Below are 23,793 nucleotides of genomic sequence, written 5' to 3' on the forward strand. Positions count from 1 at the left end.
AGCCTGAAAACCATCCCCTTCACCCATGGTTCAGTGGAGATGCTACCACAAGCCCACAGCACCCCCAGCAGCTGTGTTCCCTCCCCATCCTCCCATGTTGCCTCCCCTCATGCTGACCCCACAACAGACAGGACATAGTGTTTTTAGTGAAGATCAGCAGCTCCTCAAATGGATTTATTGTCACAGCTAAGGACATGTTCATAGACCACTGTGCTGCAGCAGGGTGGCCACATGGGCCACCCGGGGGCGCTGCCAGGGAGGTGGCAGACCCACAGACCACAGAGGTCATGGCTGGGAGCATCACCTCGTGCTGCACTACCGAACAGCGGCTGGGCTGCAAGCTGCAGCATCCACCTGCGGCAAAAAGGAATGAAACTTGAGTCCCAACAAGGGCACTGTCGTCACACATGGGCCAGGAGACTAGTGGTCTAGGATCAGTTGGGAAGCCTGGTCCCAGCCATGTCTCCAGTGCAAGGAAAGCCTCGCCCAGCTCCTCTGCCCTCTCCCACCTCACAAAGTTCAGGTCCAGCCTTTAGTTCTGTTTTGACACAGACCTACCCTGCATCCCTTTTTACCTGTCCCCCCATTCCCAGTACTTGCCCCCCATGTGCAATCAATCCCTGGTGTCCTATGTTTCCAACCCCTGCCTGCAAACCCTTGCCCCTGCTGCTCACTGCCCAGGTGCCTGCCAGGCACATGGGTCTCCCCATGCATCTATTCCTTCTTCTGCCCACACTTACTACCCTCCCTTCATCTGGAAAAGTGGCAGGTTTGTCTCAGACCCTGCAGCATCCCACCCCAGCAGCACGTCTCCAGCTGTGGGTCAAAGCAGCCCTCGGCCAGGGTCTAATAGCAGCTTACAAGGGCTAATCCAGGACACTCAACATGCCCCGATGGACTAATCCATCCTCCCTTCATTCCACAGCTACAACCCAGACCTACCTCGCTCTTCATCTCGCTCTCTGAATTATCGTCACTGTGGCACTGTGGGAAAGCACAGCAGATGATAAACCCCTGAACTCCCTTCACCTCACTCCTCTTCTGAAAGTGAGCCAGGACATGACAAATCTGCTCACACGCCAATATGCACCTACACACACCACCCCCATGCACACATACTCCGTGAGTGTGTGCATGTACCCCCGTGAGTGAGTGACCATGTACACTGGCATCACTGCCTGCTCTCGGCCAGTTTGTCTCCAAGAGCCCCCAGTCCCAATCTGACCCTCACTCTGGACAATTCCCAAGAGACTCGTGTCCTCAGTGAAACAACAAGCCACCCTCAGCCTCCTTGCTGACTTCACTGTGCTGCTTGCATGGCTGCACTTACAGCCTTGCCTGCAGGGCAGCATGGCCAGGGCTGGCTGGGTCATTGCTCACCACACTGGCTGGGAGCCCTGACGCCAGCTGTTGCAAAGCCAAACACTGACCCCACAACATGCTGAACAGCCCTGTGGCTTCAGCAGGGACTAAGGGTGCTGGGCACCCGCCGGATCGCAGCCCTGCATGCGCAGGAAGTAGGGCAGAATGTGTCTCGGGGCAACTGTGTGCTGGGAAGCCACAGCAGGAGAAGTAACAAAAATAACACATGTCTAATGACACCGTGACTTGAGAAACATTGGTGTAGTGAGGGCTGGGGGGGTGGGCATGCAGCCTCCTGCATCCTCAGGTGGGTCTGCAGGGCCCAAAAGAGGTGTCTGACGGGTAAGTAAAGCAAACAGGGCACTTCCGCACAGGATTGGCCTGGGTGCTCTGCTGAAGCAGGGAAATATGAGCTGGAAAGTCTGGGCAGGACCCCAAGACATAAATCAGAGCAACCTGGCTGTGGGTGGAGCGGACGAGTCACCTAGCCAAGCCACGGCTCTTTGCCATTAATAGTTCTGTCCCGGGGACATTTAATAAGGCAGCTGCAATGCCCAGCTTAAGGTGATGGTATTGGGGAAACACTGAAAAGCTGTGGGATGCCTCCAGGAGGGAACCTATTTGGGGGTCTCCGCGTGGTACTTCCTCCTTCCAAACACTGAGGATGGCCTGGTGGAGCCAGGCACAAAACCTTTCCAGCAGCCCTGAGCCCATCACCACAGTGTCAGGGCTGCAGTGAAGGTGCGCAGGGTACCAGAAGGGAGTTTGTCCTGGAAACACAGACATTTTGCAGCAAAGGGGTCAATGCATCCTGACTCACTGGGGAAGGATATGGGAAGCAGAGGGGACAGGAAGGAGGAATTAACCTCACATGGTCAGCCCAGGATGCTGGCAGCTGTTCAAGAGAGGTTGGGGGAGAGGGATACGACCCAGTCCAGGTTTGGCAGATACAGTTTGTGATTACAAGAGAAACCCATCTACAAACAGGTTTAGATGTTCACACAACTGATGGATGTGGTGCTTTATTGATCGTGCTGGGGGGTAGTAAGGGCTTGGGACCTTTCCTCGGGGGTCTTTCAGCTGTCTTGGCATTACACTGAAGGACAGTGAGGGACACAGCACCCACAGGCTGCTGGAGTGGACAGGACCTCTGAAATGAAAGAGCCCAGCAGGATCTTCCCCAGGTGCCATGCACACCAGCACTGGCCAGGCAAGGGACACCAGCCTCCTGTGTCATCCAGCCCCTCTGATCAGCTCTGGACGTTCACCTTGCCATCCAGGACAAGGTGCTGGGACTATTCCTCTTAAGCCAGCTGTCCTGGCCACAGAGCAGGCACCTCTTGGCTTTGGGGTAGTTTTGGCACAGCCCCCACATGCATGGCTTGCCCGTGACTTGGGGCACAGCAGAGTCCTGGTGCATGCGGTGAAGAGCAGATGACTGTCCTGGCCTCCACCAGCATCTCTGGTCCTTTAGCTCTGTAATTTCTGGTTTCCTCCCTACTTTTGGCCATAAATGAGAGGAAGGGGGTTTCAGGAGCAAGGCATGCTGCAAGACCATAAACCCAAGAAGTCCAAAGCTCCAGGTCTACAGGGTTCCCCCGTGCCCTGAGACTTCTCCATCACCTGAACTCTCAAAATAAAACAGGGATAAATCATGCCACTGCAAAAGGAAGAACAGGGAAAGGCAGGCAGGGAGACTCCTGAACCTGCTCCTTAGTTTCCCCAGCCCGTCTTACCTTTCACATCAAGTTTGCAGTCTACTGAGGCTTCCCCTAAGGGGTTCACAGCTTTGCAGGTGTAGATGCCCCCATCAAAAGGGCTAGGCTTGCGAATTTCCAGGGAGCAGACACCGTGCTCAGTCATTGCTATGTACTTGGGGTCTTCCCGTATTTCCATCTGATTTTTCATCCAGATGATTTTGGGCTGGAAGGCAGCAGGGTTTTTCTTTCATTTTGAAGCAGGCAGAGAAACAAGAAATCTAACCAAAACACAGCCACCTCCCTGTGCCATTCCTTGCCTTGTCCAGGCCCTGCCTGAAGCTGGTGGCCACAGTAGGATCTACAGTGAGGAACAATGTGAAGAGCCAAATCTTCCAGCCCTGAGCTCTAACCACTGCCCCACACATCTTCCCCAGTGCAGGAGGAAACAGGACATGGCTAGAAGTGAAACCAGTCTCTCACTTCCACTGCACAAACACCACCAGACTTGCCCTGGTTTGTATCAGAGGGCAGCTGCACTTCCTTAACCCCAATCAAGCCCTAACCCAACACAAGCAGCCATCACCCAGCATCTCCAGCCACTCTGCAAAACCTAGCCAGTGGTTCCCCACGTGCACAGACGATGTCATTCAGGCAGGAGACATCCAGTTACTGACCTGGGGGAAGCCTCGGACAGAGCAGAAGAGGTGTGTGCTGTAGCCCCTGGTGGTGGTTCGATCTGTCAGGGGCTGGGTGAACTTTGGAGGCTCCATCATGTCTCGCTGGGGGATCTTCTCAGGCTGGTAAACAGTTTCTAGGAAATTAGGGCAACAGCTGGCTGCAGCAGAGCTGGGTCTCCTGGGCTGATCAGCTGCATGATCAGGGGAACTCAGCCCAGGGTGCCCCAAAATACTTCTGCTCCCTCACAGAACAAGCCAAACAGCACCTAGCCTGACCCCAGAACCTCATCTTCAGCTCTCAACAACTCCGTCTATAAATACATTCTCATCCAGAGATGCCACATTAGCGCCTGGTGGGGACAGTGCAGGGTCTTGGCAGGGGAAGGATGCCCATCTCTAAACCAACTGCGTGATGCACGCTCTGTGCAGCAGGTGACATCCAGACTGGACAGCTCTCAATATCATACTCCACTTGCAAAATATAGTGGACAGAAATAGGAGCTGGATGCAGGCTCTTCAGGGGGGCTAAGATCTCCAACTCACTGCATGTTACCGGGTAGCAGGACGGAAATAGATGGGGGCTGAGCAGGGCTCAGGGATGGTGGATTTGAGCCCTGGTTCTGAGATGGAACTTTGCAACGGTCTCTTCCTCCACTTGCCTTGAGTGGTGGGGCAAAGCTGGGGCTGTTCCTCACTCCTCCTTACTCCTGCTTCAACCTCACTCTGGAGAGAGGGAGGAAGGTGCTCTAGCTCTGAATCCTTGCCTCCTACCCCAGTCTTGGGGCATCTCCCCCTCCCAGGGCAGCTCCACACTGTGCCCCCCTCAACTCCCATCCAGTGGAAAGCAAACCTGCTGCCAGGGACCCCATGACCCATTTGGGTCATGCAAGTGAAGCTCCTGCAAGTGGAGTTGACTGGTGCTTGGGCTGGGGGCCAGGAGTTTCACATCTTGATCCCTCCCACGAGTCTGGGCATGGCACCAGCCTTCCCCAAATATGAAAAGAGGTGCAGAGGGACAACAGGAGACTTCTGGACCTCTGCTCCAGGGATGCACTGCCTCATTCCCACAGGGCTCATCCTGGGGACCAGCATGGCAGCATCACTGCTGACAACACCAAGGGCCCTGGAAGGCCCTAACCAGCCCAAAGAGGGACAGGATTGCTCCCATAACCCCTCCAGAGTCAGACCCCTATCCTCACTTGTCTTTTTGATGTGGGCTGTGCTGGAGGTGACGGCTGCTTTCTCACTCAGCCCACTGGCGTTCTCTGCAAACACCCGGAAGGAATAGGTATTGCCCATGATGAGGTCGGAGATGGTGCAGCTGGTGCGGGTGCAGCGCTCCAGCACCGTGAACCATTTCTGGGAGGAAAGGGAGAGCAGTAAGGAAGGCCGGGCTGCTCAAAGAAATAAAAAGATGGTGGGGGAGACAACAGCAGCTCATGCCTCCCCTTCCCACTGCAAAGCCCATCAGGGCACTGCCAGGTGCTGTGGCTCCCAGGAGTACCCAGACTCACCCCGCTCTTCTTGTCTGACTTCTGCACCAGGTAGCCTTTGATCTCGGAGTTCCCGTTGTCTGCCGGGGGGGTCCACTCCAGGGCCACATTAAAGCCCCATACATCCACCAGCTTCAGGTTCTGGGGGGGGCCTGGTGGCTCTGCAATTGCAAACCCTCACAATGTGGCATCCTAATTTGCTTCCCTCAAATTCTGCACCTTGACCATCCCCTCCACCCTGCTTCTACTCTCTTCTTGTCCTATTGCAGCACGCAAGTGACAAGAAGCTGAGTTCGGAACAAGGACGTGCACTAGCAGACCCTGGATACCCAAACAGAGCAAATCAGCACCAGAGTCCTCCATACACTGGAAGAGCAACCCCACAGTCCCCTGCCTTATTGCTGGCCCTGTTCCTTTCCACTCAGGACAGGAGCTGCCCCCAGAAATGAGTCCCCAGGGCATCTCACTGTAAGCAAACCGGAGTGACCCTCCAGGGCCCCATCCTCAGTCTTACCAATCACTTGGATGTCCATGGTGGCTTTGTCCTCTGCTCCATTTATCCGGATGGTGAGGTGGTACTTGCCAGAGTCACTGCGCTGCGCCTCACGGATGAAAAAGATTGTGTCCTTCTCCCCATTGCGGATATTGATGCGCTTGGTGTCTAGGGACTGGCCACCCTTGGTCCAGATCACTTGGGGCTGTGGTTTTCCCTGGAACAAGCCAAGGCAGGCAAGTTAGGAGCTGCTCGAGAGCATGGTCCCAATTAGTCCTGCTGGGAAGGAAAGGTCAACAGAGCCACCCAACCTTGTCCAGACAGCTGTGGCATGGTAGAGCCTTTCCCATCCCATGGTCCCCAGGGAAGAAACTACAGCCGATCTCTGCCAGCCCCATTTCCAGGAAGCTGTCAGGCTCCAGGGTTGATGCTGCTTTTGCACTGATCCTCGAAGCTGCCCCAGAGCAAGTCCAGCCCTGTCTGCCCAGGGCTTTGCAGACAAACCTGAGCTCACATTGCCCAGGCTCTGAGCCCAGACTCAAGCCTGGCAGTAGGGGCTTGTTTTCTGTGTCCAGGGCTGATTTATGCCTTCAGCATGGCCAACGCTGAAGCTGCTAACCAGACATGCTCCCAGCTGCTAACCAGATACGACGTGGACACGTCCCTCACTGTAGGGGTAGCTTTTTGCTTCTCGCTTCCCCCTGCTCTACACCTGGATATTTCAGAGTTGGAGCTGTTCAACCCCAGATACTGTGGTTGAAACTCTTTGGGGCTTCTCCAGAGAACGTGCAATAAATCAGACAAGCAGACGGACTCCAGTTTGACCCACCAGCACCAACCTCTCCCTCCCCATTATTCAGAAGCTGGGGCCCTGCTCCAAAAAACAGCTGCTCTCCCCAAGCTGAGCCCAACCATCAGACTGCAGAGTCCGGCAGCATGTGGCCAGACCCCTACCAGGCTGAGCCAGAGGCATATGAGCTGAGCGGGGCTCTTCAGCTGAGTCTGCAGCAATATTTAGCCCATGTCTTAGTCCTTTCGGGGTTGTCCCATTGCCAACACCATCAATATTGACCCTGTGTGAGTGGAGATGGGCACTGGGCAGGAACAGGAGAGGAGTTCACACCTTGGCTCCTGCACAGCTGCTCCCCTCCTAGTTCATATGAGATAGAGGGATAGGAGAAGCCAGACCACAGCTGGTCCCAGGCACCTTATGCTATCTAGAAAAATCACTGCAAAAATCAACCTGCAGTGAAACAGTCTGAGGGATTAAATTGCAACAGAAGGTGACCACCTCTCCTGAGGCACAAGGAGGCGCACATGCTCTCCTGTGTCCACCAACAGCCATGAGGGAGGATTCAGAGGCCACCCTGCTTAATGGAGGGGCCCAGATGATGTGGTCTGCGTCCCTGCCTTGCTTTCCCCATGAGATACATAGGGAGAGTAAACCCCCTCATCCCAGGGTCACTTACAGAGCCAAGTGTGGAGGAGCTGGGACTTGTCACCATGGGAATCAAAGGCAAAACAGAGGGTGGAAGAGGCCAGCCCTTGCTCCCACCTCAGGCCATCACTGGGCAGTGTGGTGCCAGCAGCCTCCAGACCACTCCTCCTGGCTCACTCAGCCCAGGGATACACAGTGGGCAAGTGGCCCCTTCTGCTCTCACAGCCTCCATGTAGGCACGGTCCCCTCCATCCTTCCCCTGCAGCAGGCACAAAATGCTCACCCAAGCACACACCTCTAGGGGAACCATCGCCCACCTACCTGGAAAGGGATCATCAGGTTCACAGCTTCCCCAACACGCCTGATGTAAGTCTGCCGCAGGTGACGGGGCACACGGATCTTTGGGAGCTCTGGGGGAACAGAAGGACATCATGGGGCCACTGTCATCATGCAGCTCTAGGAAATCTCTTGCAGCCTGAGAGATCCCACACAGACTGACCCCCCCCACACACACTCCCGCTTGGCCATCAGGACATCCAGCCCAGAAACGTAGGCACCTCTTCCCTCTTGTCTCCTCAACTGTGCTTCCCTGCGGGGCCCTCCCAGCTCACCCCTTTGCCACAACCCCAAAATTATGTCCCAATTATTGTCCTTAGCCATTGGGATCAACCAAATGACACCACCTCAAGGGACCCCTCACTCCTTTTGTTATCACCAGTCTGTGGTGATAACCCACGTGGGCCTAACCAGAAGAGCCATCGCAGCAGAGCTACCACAGCACAGCCCTCAAGGTACTGAAATCTCCCATATTTCCCCCCAGCTTGAAAAGTAGATTTTCTAAGACACAACCCTATTTCCATCAAGGACAAGGCTCACCAGGCCTCCTCCTTAGCTGTGTGGCCAGGGTAGCCGAGAGGCTGAGGTAGTATGCAATTCCTTGGTGCGGAGCTGTAATAGCCCCAGGCTGGAAAATGAGGGCTAACGTCCCCAAGGGAACATAATAAAGATAAGCAAAAACACCACTGGAGAATGCTGATGGAGCTTGTCTCTCCTTCCCAGGGTGAAAATAGCAGCCGTGTAACCCTACCAGCTCTGTGCTGCTTAGCGGTCCTTCTGGGGAGGCATCAGGTTTACGTGAGCCCCTCATAAAAGAACTGTGTGTCTCTGCCCGGATTAAACGTGCCGGAGCTTAGCTCCAGGGAGGGCTGGCATGGGGATGGGGGTAGGCGACAGCCAGAATTAAACCAGAAGTGAGTGATGCCTAAACAGCTGTGAGTAAAATGCATGCGGTGGGCCGGGGAGGGCAGGGAGATGCCCAGCGGTCCCAGATGGCCCCGCCAACAGCTGAGACGGTCTCTCCTCCACGCACCCTGCTATTCGCTCCAGGAATCCATACGTTGATGCGGACACTTGGTCTTATCAGTCTGAGCAGAGCAGAGAAACCTGACCTCCGAGGAGGAATGTTAATTCATGGGTGTTTTCCCCAGCTCCTGCACACACGTGCCTTGCTTAGCTGGAGAGGGCTGGTGGAGGTCAGTGTCCCAGGTGAAGCTTTGCTATATATTGTAGCTATTTAAAATCCCTGCTGCTCCCCTTATAAAAGTATAAATGATCTGTTGGGAGGTATAAAATGTGTTCCTTGATAAAATGTGAAAACCAGAAGGTTACAGATGGGGCGGAGAGGCACGGACTTGTGTGCCTAACGCACATCAGCACCAGTGGGGTGGCTCCAGGGCGCTAGTGAGGCCTTGAGGGGTAATTTGTTTCTCAGCAAACCCAGATAGTACATGCAGGGAAGTATTTCAAATGAAACACAAAACGAGGCAAGCGCCGTTTGCTGATTAAGAATTTCAGTTAGCAAAAGAGTAAAACAAACAAACAAACAAAACTCAAAAAAGAATAAAAAACCACAACCACTTAGTGTGGAACAAGAGCAAATTTTGCATGGGTCTTTCAGGTCCGTGATTTTACACCTCTCAGCCAATGCAAACAGCTGGGACTAACCTCAGGCAGCACGGAAGGGTAGTGCCACCTAGCAGGTGATCCGTGGGTCTAGAAGTGGGAGACCTGAGCTGTGCTTTTGGCATCTCACCTCATGCCTCAGTTTCCCCAGCCCCATGATGAAAATAACAATGCCTTTTGAGACCTGGGAGGTGAACATGGCTAAGAGACAGATTAGCTGCCAGACTGAACTTGCTTCCATTGATATTTCTGCTTAAATCACCAAACGGTTCAGCCTTGCTAGGCAGAGCAGGAGTTTGGACAAGGCGGCAGACATACTATCTACTGAGTGTCGTTCATCTCTTCTGAGCAGAGTCCAAGGACGGACCCTGCAGAACCTCTTTCCAGGCACTGGTAGCTTTCTCCAACTCCTTTTCTATCAAAGGTTGATAGCTCCCAGAATAATTTTTAATATTATTACTATTTTTAAGTAGCTGAGAAATTTGCTGCATTCTTTGAGTAGTAGGAAAACTTGTACATTAATAATTCCTCAGAACAGGAAAATACATCTATACCTGCCCTTGAATAAATGAAAACCAGCCTTGCAATCACACATCAGCCTCAGCACATTCACAGCACCCCAGGAGGAATGCAAGTCTTGCTAAGCATGGGAGCAAGTTATTTATTAGCGAGTTTGGCGTGATTAAAGTTCCCATGCTCTAGACAATTAACTCGACTTTCCTCAGCTACATAAACAAGGTTGCCTCTGGCCCAACCACCCGACATGTATATAATTGCGTGTTAAAGATGTAAGCATGCCCAAGAAGAGGGCAGGAGATTTGCTGACCATGCAACCATTTCTGAGTTCTTGCAGTGAAATGGGAAAACATGGGTCTGCTCTCTCAGACCACAGGTCTAAGAGCATTTTGGGTGCAACCCTTCGCTGCTAAAGCCTCACCATCCAGATAGGTGCATAGTCTTGAGATCAGGAAGCTGCTCCATCCCAGTCCAAGGGACTTGGACCCAGTTATTGAGAGTAATGTTGAAGTCGAAGGCTGGATTGTCACATGCAAATGGATAGAGTGGAGGGGGGTTCAAGCTGCGCAACCTGGATCATGCACAGCAGGAGCACTACTTACGGAGGATCTCTCTGATGAGGACTGGCTGCTCTAATGTGGCTGGGACGCTAGCTCCGCTGGCATTCACTGCCTTCACACGGACATGGATCTTCTCTCCAGAGCTAAGGTTCTGGATTGTGTACCGCATGGAAAGAAAAGGCTCCTGGTTTGCAGCGATCCAGTCTGTACCTAGAACAAACACAAAAGAGCACTTCAAGCACAACATGGCTGGTCACGCATACACACCATATGGCTGGATCAAGTCACAGGAGGTGAAATCCAGAACCACTGCCTTGCAAGGTCAGGTGATTCAAGGCACCAGCAGAAAAAGGCATTTTAGAAGTGAGGCTGGCCACCAGGGATTGGATGCAATTCCACATCGTCCTGGAGGCCAGGCACCCAGCCCCGCCAACTGACAGTTGCTAAACTTTTCTCCATTAAAATATTCATGAACTACTTCTGAGTAGCATGCTGTTTGCAAGTGAAAAAAATGGATTAAACCAACAAACAGGTCTCAGAGCCACCATGAGCTGCCAGCAAGACTGTACTCCCTAGCAAACAAAACCAGAGCTGGTCTCTCCATCCCACCACCCAGGCTGTAAAAGGGATTTGCAAGGGTCAGACCAGCAGGTCTGTAGAACAAGAATGGCTCTTGCGGTCTCTAATGACCATCCAAATGCATTTCTGGAGTTAGCAAAGGTCGTCTTATCACCTGGCCAAGCCGATCTGCTCCTCCTGCTGTCCTAGGCTAGTTGGGGTTCACCATGCTCCCCAGTTCCCAAACAGCTTCCCTTCCTTGGAAGGGGAAGACTCAAACTCACAGCCAAGGTGCAGGAGCTCTCTCACATCAGTCAACAAAGTCTCGCAACCTCTGCTGAGCCTTTTAAGAGGTTTCTCAGCTAAAAAATGGACAATGCAGTCACGAAAGGCCTAGATGACCCACGTAGGCAACTAGAGCAACCCATATGTGTTAGGGTTTGCTAAGCCACTATCCACACCTTCAGACTGAAGGTTTTCCTGTCAAATGTCAACAAAGTAGCCAAGTCCCACCAGCTCTTCTGTCCCTTCCCCACCTGCATTACTCAAACCAAGGAAACCAACTGTCCCCTCAAACACACCTCACCCTATTTTATCCAACCAGGGCTAGATTTGCAGCAGCCTAAATTCAGCAGCTATGGAGCCTGTGTCATCATCATTGAATGACTAGTGCTCTCTTGTCGCCCAGCCAAAACCAAAGCAAGCTAGGAGAGCACCCAAAACTGTGACCTTTGGGTGGATGCCAGCCAGCTCCCTTAAAGGAATGGCTGTATTTTTCCTTTTCCCATGCAATGGCCTCCTCACACATCAAGTCCAGATGTGGCTACCTCCCAAGGCCACCAGCCCCGTGGTGAAAGCCTCCTATGGCCAAACAGGTGTTGATCATGCCTTCTACAAGCAAACAGCTAAGGGTCATGGCTTGTGTTCCCAAGACTCACCAACCACCTGGGTCTCTCCAGCTGCTCCAGCCTCACCCAAAACCCACACACTCAGCCCCCAAGCCCTAGCCTCACCTTGCAGATCTCCCCACTGCAACCACGCAAGATGGGTCTCTCTCACCCCAAAGCCAAGCTGGGCTTCACAAGAGTACTCAAAAAACAAAGTCTCATTCACCTACCTCGTTCCACCAACAAGCAACGCAACCGAACAACCACAGATAATTACTGCCACCCACCAGCTCACCTCCATCCTCTAGCAGCCCACAGCCCTTCTCCTTCCAGGTATCTTGAGCCCCCATCTCCACAGTGCAGGGCTCACCTGCTACTTCTGCCTGCTAGTTGCTCTTGTATTGCATAGCAGGACCTATTCCTCCCTCGTCCTCCCACCTTATCCCAGTCCTCTCTGTGTTTCTCTTTGGGCAAACATGGGAGAATTGCATCTTCTTCCTCCTGAGGTCTTGAATCACCACCCCAACCCCAGGTCTATGGGCAGCTGGAGTTTATCAGAGACTCTCTCATGCGGGCATGCTGGTCTCTTCCCCCACCCTCTCTACTGGACACATCAGGGACGTTGAACCCTCGCAGTCCAGCCCAGTGCTAAAGGAAGCACTGTGCTCTTCATAGCTGATGAAAAGATGCTCTCCTTCATGGAAAAGAAATGACCACGTGAAATTAACTTGTCTGGGCAAGGAAAGGGAAATCATGCCCAGGAAATGCACTATGGGATTCTGCCCAGCTCTGTCCTGGGGTAAACTGCCCTCATGGGGCAGTCCCGTGTCCTCCACAGTAACACACCAGCTCTTCATGCTTACAAGGCAGGAAAGCCCAAGCCTACTTCCATCTTTGCAGAACTCCACCACGTATCCATCCAGACCCAAGCAGCTTGTCTGCTCCGGGGCTTTCCAGGTCAGCGTAACCGAATTTTCACTCACTTCTTCCACGGCCAAGGACAAGGGGGAGCTGGGTGGCTCTGTAATAAATTGACAGCAGTGAGGGCAGGTTCCCAGGGTGTTAGGGCTGTCAGAGCACAATCACACAACCTCCAGGCTGGTCTTCAGTACTCTGCAGGCCCCTGTTCCCCCTTTCTGCCTGACCCCCAACCCTATCCCACTCCAAATATACCTGAGCCAACTTCATCCTGGCATCCTTTTCCTCCACAATAGCACCCCCCACCTCCCTCCCTACACCCTGTGCCCCCCTATGTACGCACTCCTAGCCTTGAAGACTCCCAGAATCTTGGTTTCTATCCCCCTCCTCACCTGCTTTAGGCTTCTTAGGTTCGGGTTCAGTGGCTGGGGCTTGGGGTTCAGCTGGGGGAGCCAAGGAGCCTTCTTCGGGTGCTGGAGTTGCTTCTGCTGTTGGGCTAGAAGCTGGTTTATCAGCAGGGGCCGTGGGCTGTTCCGTGGCAGGAGGCTGCTCAGGGGCCAGGGGCTGTTCCACTGCTGAGGCTGGTGCTGGTTCTTCCTTCGGGGCTGCTGGAGCGGGGTCTGCAGCTGGAGCTGTGTTTTTGCCAGTCATTGCTGCAAAGCCTGGGGGCTGCAGAAGGAGGTATTTCTGCTCTCAGATCTCTGGGTTGGGGTCCCTGCTCCAGACCAATGATCTCTCCTCTGGACTTGGGATCTTGACTCCGAATCTGGGGTCCTCACTCTGGACCAGGCGTCTCTTTTCTGCGTCTAGAATCTCTGCTCTGGACTGACGGTCTCTGCTCCGGGATGACTGTGCTGGGAGTGGGGGGACCAGATCACTGAGCCAGGACAGGAGTTGGGAGATTTTTATAGGCTTCGGCTGGCACTTGTCACCTCCCTGCAAACCAATCTGCCTGCGCAGGCGGGGGCCGCCAGGAATAGCCACCCAGGACCCGCACATTCAGCAGCACACTCCTACCCCCACCCCTGGGGACTGAGCATATGGCCCTGCCCCCCTGCCCGCACGGGACCAGGCAGCCCAGGGCCAGGTTACCTTTCTCTGGGGACATGGCTCACAGCTCCTGTCCCCAGAGCTGACACTCCTCTGAAATCCTCTAGCTAAGGGCTTCCTGACCACATCCCCTCCCTGCTGCCACCCCAGCCACCCCAAACCCCTCCTTGTCCTCTATGACCTCTCCATTGACCCCAGATCTCTCTACCCTCTCCATGCCCTCCCCCTACCCCTAGGTCCTCCCCATTAATCCTGTATTGACCCTCAATCCCACCTGCCCCCCCAAGTCCTCTCCTAGCCCCTACCGCAACCTCAGATCCCTGTGCCTCCCACGTCCTCTCCTGGCCTCTATCTCAGCCCCATACCCACAGAATTCCAGCAGCTCTGGGTTTTCAAGGGACTTCTAGAGATCACCTAATTCAACCCCCTTACTTGAAGCAGGATCTGCTAGAGCAGGTTGCTTAGGACCTTGTCCAGTCATCTGCCTCCCAGGTCCTCCCCTAGATCCTACCTGAACCCCAGGCCTCCCAGGTCCTCTCTAACTACTATCTCAACCCCAGACCCACCTATCCTCCGTGTCCTCCCCATAGACCCTTGACCCTGATGCAATGGTTTGTCCCTCAGCAGTCCTTTCCAGTCTTCAACACAGACCCCTCCCAGACACCCACTGCACATGTACACCAGCTCTGCTGACCCCCGTTGCTGAAGAAGATTAGTCATGGGCCAGCCCTGCTCCATATCCTCCAGCCCTGGCCCTGCACACGCAAAGCAGGAACAGCTGCCTGCCCATGGGGTCAGGTCACCTCAGGACTCATGTCTAGCCACCCTTCTGCCAGCCCCCAAAATCAGATTCACCCCAAAGTCCCAGAGAAGCTGCATCAGCCTTACTGGATATAACCCTCCTCACCCCCACCTGTCCATGCTCCCTCACTTGCCATGCCGTGAATGGGATACTACTAAAAATGTCTCTGTAACCTATGGTCTAATTCCTTAACCTTCCCCAAATTCAGGTTGACAGTGTTTTCTCCTGTTCCCCAGCTACGTGCCTGCTTCCAGAGATGCTGCTATGGAGGAGCAAAACAAGCGAGCTCTCCTGGGCTTTGCTCCAAGGGCTCATTGCTTTGTGGTCCCCAGAAAACACCTCCAAACAGGGCATCAAGGTCAAGTAATAGCTCTGAGACAGTCAGAGTATGAAGCTACATGCTCCAAGAGGGCCAGAGGATTGAGCTTTGCTAACAAGAGAGGTGGTTTTCTGGATGGGGGGGAGCTGTAGCAACCCAAGGAGGGGAGGAAGAAAAGAAAAAGCAAAATTCCATGGCCAGGTTAGTGTTAAATGGGATGTCAATATCCTAAGGAGAGGCATAGTGCTCTAAGAGACACATCCCAGGTAGAGGACCCCTGCATTGGGAATGGACCTGGTGGGAAGAAGGGATGGGGAGAGGAGACCAGGGCAGCTCTGCAGATTATTTGGCTCAGAAGTCTGACACTTGGGTGCTGAACTCAGCGAGATAAAGGAACTGCCTGGAACCCCAGATTCAGCTCCTGGCTGTGAAGACAGGGATAGGCAAGTGCTGGTGGTTGCACAGAGGCATGGAGACACTGCCCTGAGGACCTCTGTACCTGATGCTCTACACAGATGTCAGACAGTGGGAGAGAAGCAGGGGGATGCAAAGAGGGCAATTGCCATTCCCAAGGAGCAGCATAAAGGAGGCCTGCACTTTCTGCTAGTCCTGCTTTCCCTGTAATCTGAGACAGACGTTCATGTAGCCACTGGCCTCACAAGTCACAGGGAGATCAAGTAACGTGCATGCATGCCCTCCCACTGCCCCGATTGCCCCTCAAAGTCCGATCATGGCCAGGAGGCTGCAGCCTGGAAGCACTACCCTCCCAGTCCACAGACAGATGTTGCCTCCCTCAATTATTTCAGTGAACATATCTGGCAGCATACAAAGCCAGAACACCCAAAGAAGGTATCAGTATCTCAGGAGAGGGCACATTTCCTTCAAAACCATGTAATAACCCAAGTGTTCTTTAATTACTTTTAATTACTTTCACCAGCAGAGAGGAATATGACTAACAAAGTCTCCCCCTTCCTGCAATATTTTTGGGGTGCCAGAGGGCTAAGTTCCCTGAGGCAGGAGGGGGGAAGTGGGGTTCCCATGACTTTTGCTGTCTGCAGGGAACTGGGCAACTCTGGCCACGGATGGGTGACAGCAGTTCTTCTCTGGCCTCTGGAGCAGCTTGAAGCAGCACAAATTTGCCAAGTGGGTCATGATCCAGAAAGTTTTCTGCAGCTGCTCCAGCAAAAGAGAAAGCAGTTCCCACTCCCCAACGTAAGAGCAATGTAGGGCTAGAAGAGACCATTCATCTGTCCTCCTCCATCGAAGCACCTCTCTGAGCCAGCTTTGGCTCCCTGGAGGGTCTGGAACCTGGAGGAGAGGGATAGGGAAACTCTGGTTTCTCCATGCCTCGAACCACAGGGATTTCATCCTGTCTTGGGTGATCTTGGCATCTCCTTGATCTGGAGGGAGGTGGACCGAGACCTGCCAAAACCTCCGTCCAGAGGAAGTGTTGGTCATAATACTGCCCGTACATTATCAAACAACTGACATCTCTGTGAGGACGTCAGGTGATGAAGGCGGTGTTTCTCACGGGAGGCTTCAACATTCACTTCACCCATCACTTCTTGATGGCTTTTCCCATCATCTCTCATGTGGTCATCTTGACTCCCACAGCACCATAAACTCTGTTAGAAGTTTTTCCTGCATTTTTTCAAAAGTGGTCATGCAGTCTAACCTAAGCTGAAGTGCTTTGTAAAAGTATGTTTCCTTTGATTTCATGCAAGAAAAGCAATTTAAAGACCTCAGAAGGAAATCAATACTGAAACTCCAGCTCATAAGGAAATAAGCACTCAAATGCCTCTCCCATGTCAATTTGGGCGAGTGTGTTGAAAATTAAACACTTCCCCTGGAAAATAACACCAATGCAATTATTACACTTGAAGTTTTTGATTTGAACAAAATTCAGGTTTTCAACTGTATCGATGACGTTTAGGTGCCTTTTTCCCTGTTGACTCACAAGATGACTCATAGGTTAAGAGCAAGCAAATCAACATGGTTTATCATCAAGACTTATCTGGGCCAGGTTACTGTAGTATATTGGCATCTTATTTATTCACACATTGCCAATGAGACCGCCATGCACGAATAAACTCAAACACAGAAACACTACGCTCTCTGCCGGAGATTGCAACAGGCATCCATGGCAGGTCACCCAAATCTGATGTCAAACCATTTCACTGGGAGACCAGTCGTGGAAGCGGGAGGTTTGGTTATCTAGCGGGGACAGACATGCTCATGGGGTGAGACACTCGATCTAGACAGGGAGGGAAGGATTGCTCCCGCGGAGTCACTTCAGCAACGACAGATGAGAGCAGGCTGTCTCAGTTAAAGCCCCTCGATCAAGGCAAGCTAAAAATAGTCTGATGAAGGAAACAAAAGGAAGTGCCCCCTGGTGCAATTCCTCTGATGCTTGACACGATAACAAATGAGCAGGACTAAGAATACATCCAGTGGGCTGCACTGGCTGTTCACGCAGGCAGCTGAGGGGCTGAACATTAAAATACTGCTCGGGACGTCTGGTCCTCTCGGGTCTCTTCTGACACTAGATTTACCAAACGGCTTTGGACAAATACCTGAAACACTTTGTGCTTCCATTCATCCTGCTATCCTACCTATCAGGAACAGACTGACTGTAATAAAACAATATTTCACTTGAAAATTTCTGGTTGATTTTAGTGATCATTTAAATACCACCACATTTTGCCTGATTCTAGCTGAAATACTGGGTATTCACTTTTTCAGTGAGAAGTAAGAGATCTCTGCATGGGAAGCAGGTACTTTTCATAAATTGGTCTCAAGCAACCTTTCTGGCCCGTTCCAATACTGATCCATTGCCTTATTTACTTTCCAAGTAAGCTACATGTGCAAATAACGAGTGTCATTTCTTCCTTAAATAATCAGATCCTCCGCATTCCATCATATTTCAAACCCAAATGAAAAAAAGCAGAAGGGGGGAAAAAAAAAAGAAAGAAAAAGGCAGCATGGTCATTCTTCAGCTGGGCTTATTGAAAGGACCTCCTTGTAAAGCTGTAAGTATGCCTACACCCCAAAATAAGCAGGTTTCCCTTTATCCAGACTTGCCAAGTTGGAAAATCACAAAGCCGGGAACCTGCTGGGGGAAAGCCCAGACATGGCCATTCCCGACAGCTGATGTGTTGGTGCAGGAAGAGGGATGATGACTCTTGACAGCTGGGCCAAATCCTGGAGGCTTCAAAGATTAGGACCAGTGCCTAGCCAGTGCTCCAGGATTAGATAGGAGGTGGTGAGGCCTTTCCACTTGTATACCGTAAAACAAAGCAAAGACACCAAAGGCCCAGAATAAATGAAGGGCCTTTGTCCTCCTAGTAGGAAAGGCTCCTGGAAGCCATAGCATCCTCCTCACTTCTCTCTTATCCCCTTCTCCGTGAACATCACTGAAGAGCCTGGATGGGCCCTCTGCACCCTGGGAAGACTGTAAAAGCAGCAGTACAGCTACCATGTGCTGTCACCTGGACCACCATCAATTGCAGATGTGGTGTCACCAGGTCCCTAGTGCAAGTGATGTGCTTGGTGTTTTACTAGGGTGGAGGACGGAGCCCAGCTCCAAGCAGTTGTATCATTGGTGTCAACAAGCAGAAATCACCTATAGCCTATGTCAGGGTGGGGAGAAGTGGAGGGACACCTGGGACTGCCAGGGCCCCCCACTGCCACCCCCCAGGAGGGTATAATCAAAACCGTCTGATAGGAGAGCATGGAAGCCATCCTCCTCTCTCTGCGGCCACATCCAGCCCTGGGTTCGCACTATTCACAGTCCTCAGGGACTACCACAAAAGGCCCAGAGATATGCCCAAATCCCTTGAATTTCAGTAGAAAAAAAGGTACCTAAATCCTTTTTAGGTAGAGAATATTACTGCTAGCCGTTTGCAGTTAAGGATGCGATTGAGATGGTTACCATGTGGGCTGTCTCCTGCCTGCACAGCCCAGGGGGGCCCCATGCCTTTGGCTCCTTTTCTGCCTCTCCTTGACCTTGTCTGTGCCCTCTCCTGAATGGTGATGTCAGGTCTCAAGAAAACCAGGGAGCTCATGGAGAAAGCACACAGCAGACAGCCACAAACACCTGCAGGGCTGAGGCTCAGCACCCTGTCTGCCACGCCATATCTCCCTCAGCTCCGAGTAGAAGTTTTTCCAGGCTCCATGTCACTGTGATATTCACAGCGCACTGAGTCAAACGGCCGAGGCAGGCGGCAGGTGGGCTGAGACATAGGCAAGCTTTCCATTTTTTGTACCACACACAAGCAGATGCTTACTTCACCAGGAAGCAATGACAGCAGGCAGGGTCTCCTGGGGCCAAACTATGACGTTGACTCCACTCCTCACAGCTCAGTCCCTCTCCCGAAGTCCCCAGGGGCAGCTCTTGTCAGCGGTGCTGCTCTGGGGCATTAGTTTTAAACTAGTATTGCCTTAAGATTTCCTTGTCTCATCTAGAAAACAGCCAGGCAATAAGAAAGAGATGTCTGGTATGATTCAGGGCATCTCCAAGTTACTGCTGGGCATCGCTGCCAGGCACACAGTATGGTTCATGCAGCACAACCTGTACGGCCAGGCAAGGACAGTGGCAGTGCATGCTCCAAGTCATCCTCATTGCATGGGAAAACACAGTAGCTCACACAAGGTGCGCTCAGCATCAACAGCTTGATTCAGCAGTCAGGGCAAGCAACAGGTTTGCCCACCACCAGGTCTCACCATGTCAACAGCCGGTACTGGCTCATGAGGCAGCGCAGATGGGAACCTGGAGCTGAATCCTTCCCCTGGCATGGGGTGGAAAGGTGCTGCCAGATTCAAGCAGGGCTTGTGGTTGCAAACACCCAGCCCTGTCTGACCCTTGGCCTTTTTGGATTGTTATTTCAGGCTGTGATGGAATAACTCTCCTCTAAGCTGGCAGGGGGAGATGACTAGGGAAACCCACACAGGGAAGCTCTGATTTTGCCCACCATATCTCTAGTTGCTAAGCCAGGGAGCTCAGCACCAACATCAGGTCTCCTCTAGCCTGGGGACAGCACTACGGGGGGCAACTGGAGCAGCATTGCCCATGCCCCTACCCAAAACAGCCCCTGTAGTACTATCCACAGGGCTGTCGCACACCACAGTCGCAGAGTGAGGTCAACAGCACCCTCCAAATCAGCAGCTGCACAGGATAGGACTGGGGACAGCCAGCAGCTGCACCTGGGGGCCAGCTGGGATGGGACACGACGGAACAGCAGGATAGCTCACACACCTTGGCACCATGTCAGTCACCTCCTGTGCCTCAGGCCCCAAGAAATAACATCAAACCCCAGGCGTTGCTCTGCCTTGGGCATTTTTTCCAAAGCTGTTCTATGTCTAGGGCTGCCAGATTGAGTTTACCTAGGACAAGCAGGCAGAAAGCCTGCAGGGGCCAAGCCCCTGCCAACCCTACTGTCCTCAGCCTGCTGGGTCACCTCTACCCAAGGTCTGGGGATAGTAGCTGGGGACACCCATAAGGCTGATACCACCTGCCCTGCCTCATCCTGCTCCAGGGCAGAGAAAGGCTGCAGGTGGTGACATTATTTTCTCTTCCACATTAAGAGTTAAGTGCTCATAAAGCCCCCAAACATTGATATGCCACCTTTACTGCTTTATTTAGCAGGCTTTATGCACCTTGGTTGTGTCTAAGGGACACACACCTGACTATCTTCCCCAGTCATGCAAGGTGCTGTATGAATGCCAAACAAAAACACAGTCCTTTGGCCAGCAAACTGGGCAGCTCTGCAAGAGAAGGGGGGATAAAACATCCCATCCTCAGACTCCACCAACACCAAAGGTTAATTTCTTTGCCATCTTGTATCAGCAGGTACCCTAGATGTTTGCTCTCCAAGCTCCTCATTATACAGGGGCAGATACCACTGCCAAGAGCCCCACTTTGCTCACCTTCACACCCATGGTCCCAGGTAGCACCCAGTGTCTTCCACTCAGTCCAGTAACAGCTGGTACCCAGGAAGGCATCTAGTCCTAGTGTAAACAGTTTAAGGCCCTAAAAATCCCTGCTAGGGTGCAATGCCCCATACACCTGTGGGCAGGCACACACTTCCAGTCTCATCTGACTTTCACTGTCTTCTTGGGTTCCCAGCATTACCTCCATCAAGGACCATCTCAAGTGTCTTCAAGGCTCCTCCCCATTTTCCAGTCCCTCTTGCAGGACCAGTACCATAAGCTGATGTCTCCACTTCTCCTCCCAGCTCCTGCCTAGTTTTCCCACATCCACACCCCCAATTTCCTTGCTTTAAAGGCTTTCATTTGCACCCTCACCTGCCTCCTGGCCCATTCCCTCCTTCTTCTTTGCCTTCCAACTTCCTCCACCCCCCTCCCATGCCCCAATGCAGAGAGCCTGCTAAGCACCCGCCATGCTCCACCCCAGACACAGCTGCAACTGGAGCAGCTAATGGCCTGTTTGGCCGGAGAAGAGTGGGGTTTGGAATGGCTAGAGGGCAGTCTGGACCATCAAGGGGTCTGTGGCCATGTGGCAGTCTTGTGAGGGGGGTCACAGAGTGAGAAGGGTGCAGGAAAAACAAGAATCTTGCTCCAGAGGTGTTGGATGAGCTTGACTCCACTGCCTTTGGGTGCTGCCCCATGTGCACAGCCTGAGCAGAGGAGATCTGAGCTGGTTTGGGAGCGGGACAGCGACTGGTGGCAGCTGGGGGCAGAATCACCTCCCAGCCACATCCTTATCTCCACCCTTTCAGTGCAGGAGGGAAGGAAATTCCTGCTCAGCCTCATCAGCCAGGGTTTTCCTTGTACGCCCAGGCCAGAAGTGGGGGGACAGGTCCCTATCCCAAATCCCTGTGACTCACTCCATGTCCTGGTTAACTGGGAAACCTCCCCAGTCTGGGATGTGCTGGGAACCCTGCCCTGTCCCGGCTGCACCCTTCCCTGCTGCCACCAGAGAGCATCATGGGGACACCTAAAAAAGCTTTTCTCACCCTGAGCTGATCTGAAACCTTCCAAATATTGTGCCAGGCTTTGGGACGATGCTGTGGCCCTATTGCCTGGTCCTCAAGACAGGGACGACATCCCTGCAGCCAGATACGGCCCAGTCCTGCTTTGGATGTAGGTGATCAACCAGCCACAGGGTACCCGGCTGCCATGGATGGAGGGACCCAGCCACCACTCTCCTGTCCATCCCCATCTGCAGTTGCAGAGCCCTGTGGGACAGCCCTGTGACTTCCCTGGAGCAGACATCACCCCAAAGCACTTCCAGAGCAGCTGGACCAGGACACGGGGTTCAGAGAACAAACAGGCTTCGATTCGTTGCCCCAGCAACCCAGGCCCTACAAGGAGACAACAGAGGAAGAGGATGCTCCATCCTCCTCCTCCTCGCGCATGCACACACCAACGCAGCACAGATGCTCCTGAGTTTTTGCAGGGCGTTCACCACGGCCGTGTGCGCCAGGCTGGGGGCTAGGCTATGGAAGAGAGCCCAAGGGGATCGGTGTACAAGGAGGAGAGATCGGGCGTCCCATGCATCTCAAGAGCTGGACACCCCCTTAAGCAGGCCCTGAGGAAGGAGGAAGACACCCCCAGCAAGCAGCGAACAGATGGACAGACCATCCCCACATCCTACTCCATGACAGAGCCGATGCATGGAGGCATCCAAGCCTTTTTGCAGGCTGGAAATGCCACAGGATCCCACCGGAGGATTCATTCCTCCTCGGCATTCATTCCTCCTCGGCATCCCCTCCGGGGATCCCACAGGGCTGCAATGCACCAGAGGAACGCGAAGCAATGCGCAGGGCTCTTGCCCAGCCTGGAAACGGGCCCTGGGTGCCACTGAAGGTGAGAAGCTAATTTAATTTCACAATCTGCAAATCCCTTGGGGAGGTGGACACGGCCAGGCCATGCACACCAGGACCAGTTATTTTCTGTCCCTGGCAGCACGACTTGCAAAGGGAAATACCAGAGCCCTGCTCGAGTTCACAACTTCCTGCAAGCCAGGTCACAACCTACATCCCTGCAACAACCCCATCTTTGGGGTTCCCTTTTTTCTGCTGCTTGTGACTATGGTCACCTCTTCCTCGTGGGGAAGCCGATGTCCTTTTGCACCCCAGCACGGCAGCCAGCAGGGACGGAGGGAGCAGCCAGCAGCTGGTTATTTGATCCCGTCAGCTTCAGCGTAAACTTAGCATGGCCTTTTGGAAAGTACTTGCTGTGGCAAAACATGCAGTAAATCACTGCTCCGGATGCCAACAATATTTCAAGATTAGCAAAACTTACAGGGCTCCTTGGGTGAAAGCTCAGGTCTGTTTGGGGTTGAGGTTTGCAGCGCTGCAAACGGGGAGAGGCTCTTGCCACCCCTGTCCCCCTGGGGACAACGCCAAGCTGCAAATGCTTCTTGCTCCCTGGAGGAAGACGAGGCCAGGCCATGGGCTCTCTGCTGCTCATGGGGAGGTAGGATGCCCCCGTGCAAGCAGGTGCCCACCCCGGTCCGCAGAGGAGCAGGACTCACCCTTGGATTTCCCTTCCTCAGCAGACACAGGCGCTACCGCCGTTCCTGCCCTCCCCTTCCCGGATCACTCAGCCCAGCTTGGAAAATCCCCGGTTTCCTCCTTTTATTTATCAAGTAGTGAAATAAGCTCCCTGCCAGCCGTGCCGGCCCTCTCCGGCATCGCCCTGCAGCTCTCCCCGACCTGCGCCCGGGGCCGGGGCAAGCAGCTGAGGCTGCGGTGCCCAGCGCAGGCACTGCAGGAGCAGGGGGGACCCAGTGCCACCGCCTGAGCTCGACCCCAACCCACGGTCCCCATCGTCCCCAGCATCCCTGGTGCTGGCAGGTCAGCTCAACCACAAAGCTTCGGAAGAGGGACTCCCAAGACCCTTAAAAAGTGCACCGGGAGGTCAGACCCCACTGCCTCCATCCACATATGCCATGAGTTCCTCAGGCTCAGCCAAAGGCTAATTCCACATCACAGACCTGATTGAGGGGCAAAGAGGGGGAGAAAAACTGCTTTGAACAGAGGGGAGAAAGGGGCAGCAAGCACTTGGACGTCAAAATTGGGTGCAGCCAGCCTGG

At 53.3% G+C, this 23,793-nt stretch overlaps 1 protein-coding gene across 1 annotated transcript; it reads right to left on the reverse strand.

The window, feature by feature from the left end:
* Positions 1–182: 182 nt before the first annotated feature.
* On the reverse strand, positions 183–13,261 carry MYBPH (myosin binding protein H). The gene is made up of 11 exons (XM_068918231.1): positions 12,957–13,261; positions 12,533–12,667; positions 10,244–10,411; positions 7,485–7,573; positions 5,747–5,942; positions 5,254–5,393; positions 4,939–5,098; positions 3,737–3,873; positions 3,099–3,285; positions 943–984; positions 183–354 (listed from the first exon to the last, which is right to left on the reverse strand). Exons 1-10 carry the CDS (start codon positions 13,213–13,215, stop codon positions 974–976), a joined length of 1,482 nt encoding a protein of 493 aa, XP_068774332.1. The 5' UTR covers positions 13,216–13,261; the 3' UTR covers positions 183–354; positions 943–973.
* Between the last annotated feature and the right edge of the window lie 10,532 nt (positions 13,262–23,793).

The sequence above is a fragment of the Struthio camelus genome, chromosome 24 (assembly GCF_040807025.1).
Source record: "Struthio camelus isolate bStrCam1 chromosome 24, bStrCam1.hap1, whole genome shotgun sequence".
In the NCBI taxonomy this organism is placed as follows: Eukaryota; Metazoa; Chordata; class Aves; order Struthioniformes; family Struthionidae; genus Struthio; species Struthio camelus.

What these genes read in the sequence shown, in the direction of transcription:
- MYBPH (XM_068918231.1), bottom strand. Translation starts at nt 13,215, where the DNA reads ATGACTGGCAAAAACACAGCTCCAGCTGCAGACCCCGCTCCAGCAGCC. An exon ending in GGAGTTCTGCAAAGATGGAA is followed by an intron (nt 10,412 to 12,532) that starts GTAGGCTTGGGC and finishes TGTTTGTTCTAG; the next exon opens with GTACAGACTGGATCGCTGCA. An exon ending in CATGGACATCCAAGTGATTG is followed by an intron (nt 5,394 to 5,746) that starts GTAAGACTGAGG and finishes TTGCAATTGCAG; the next exon opens with AGCCACCAGGCCCCCCCCAG.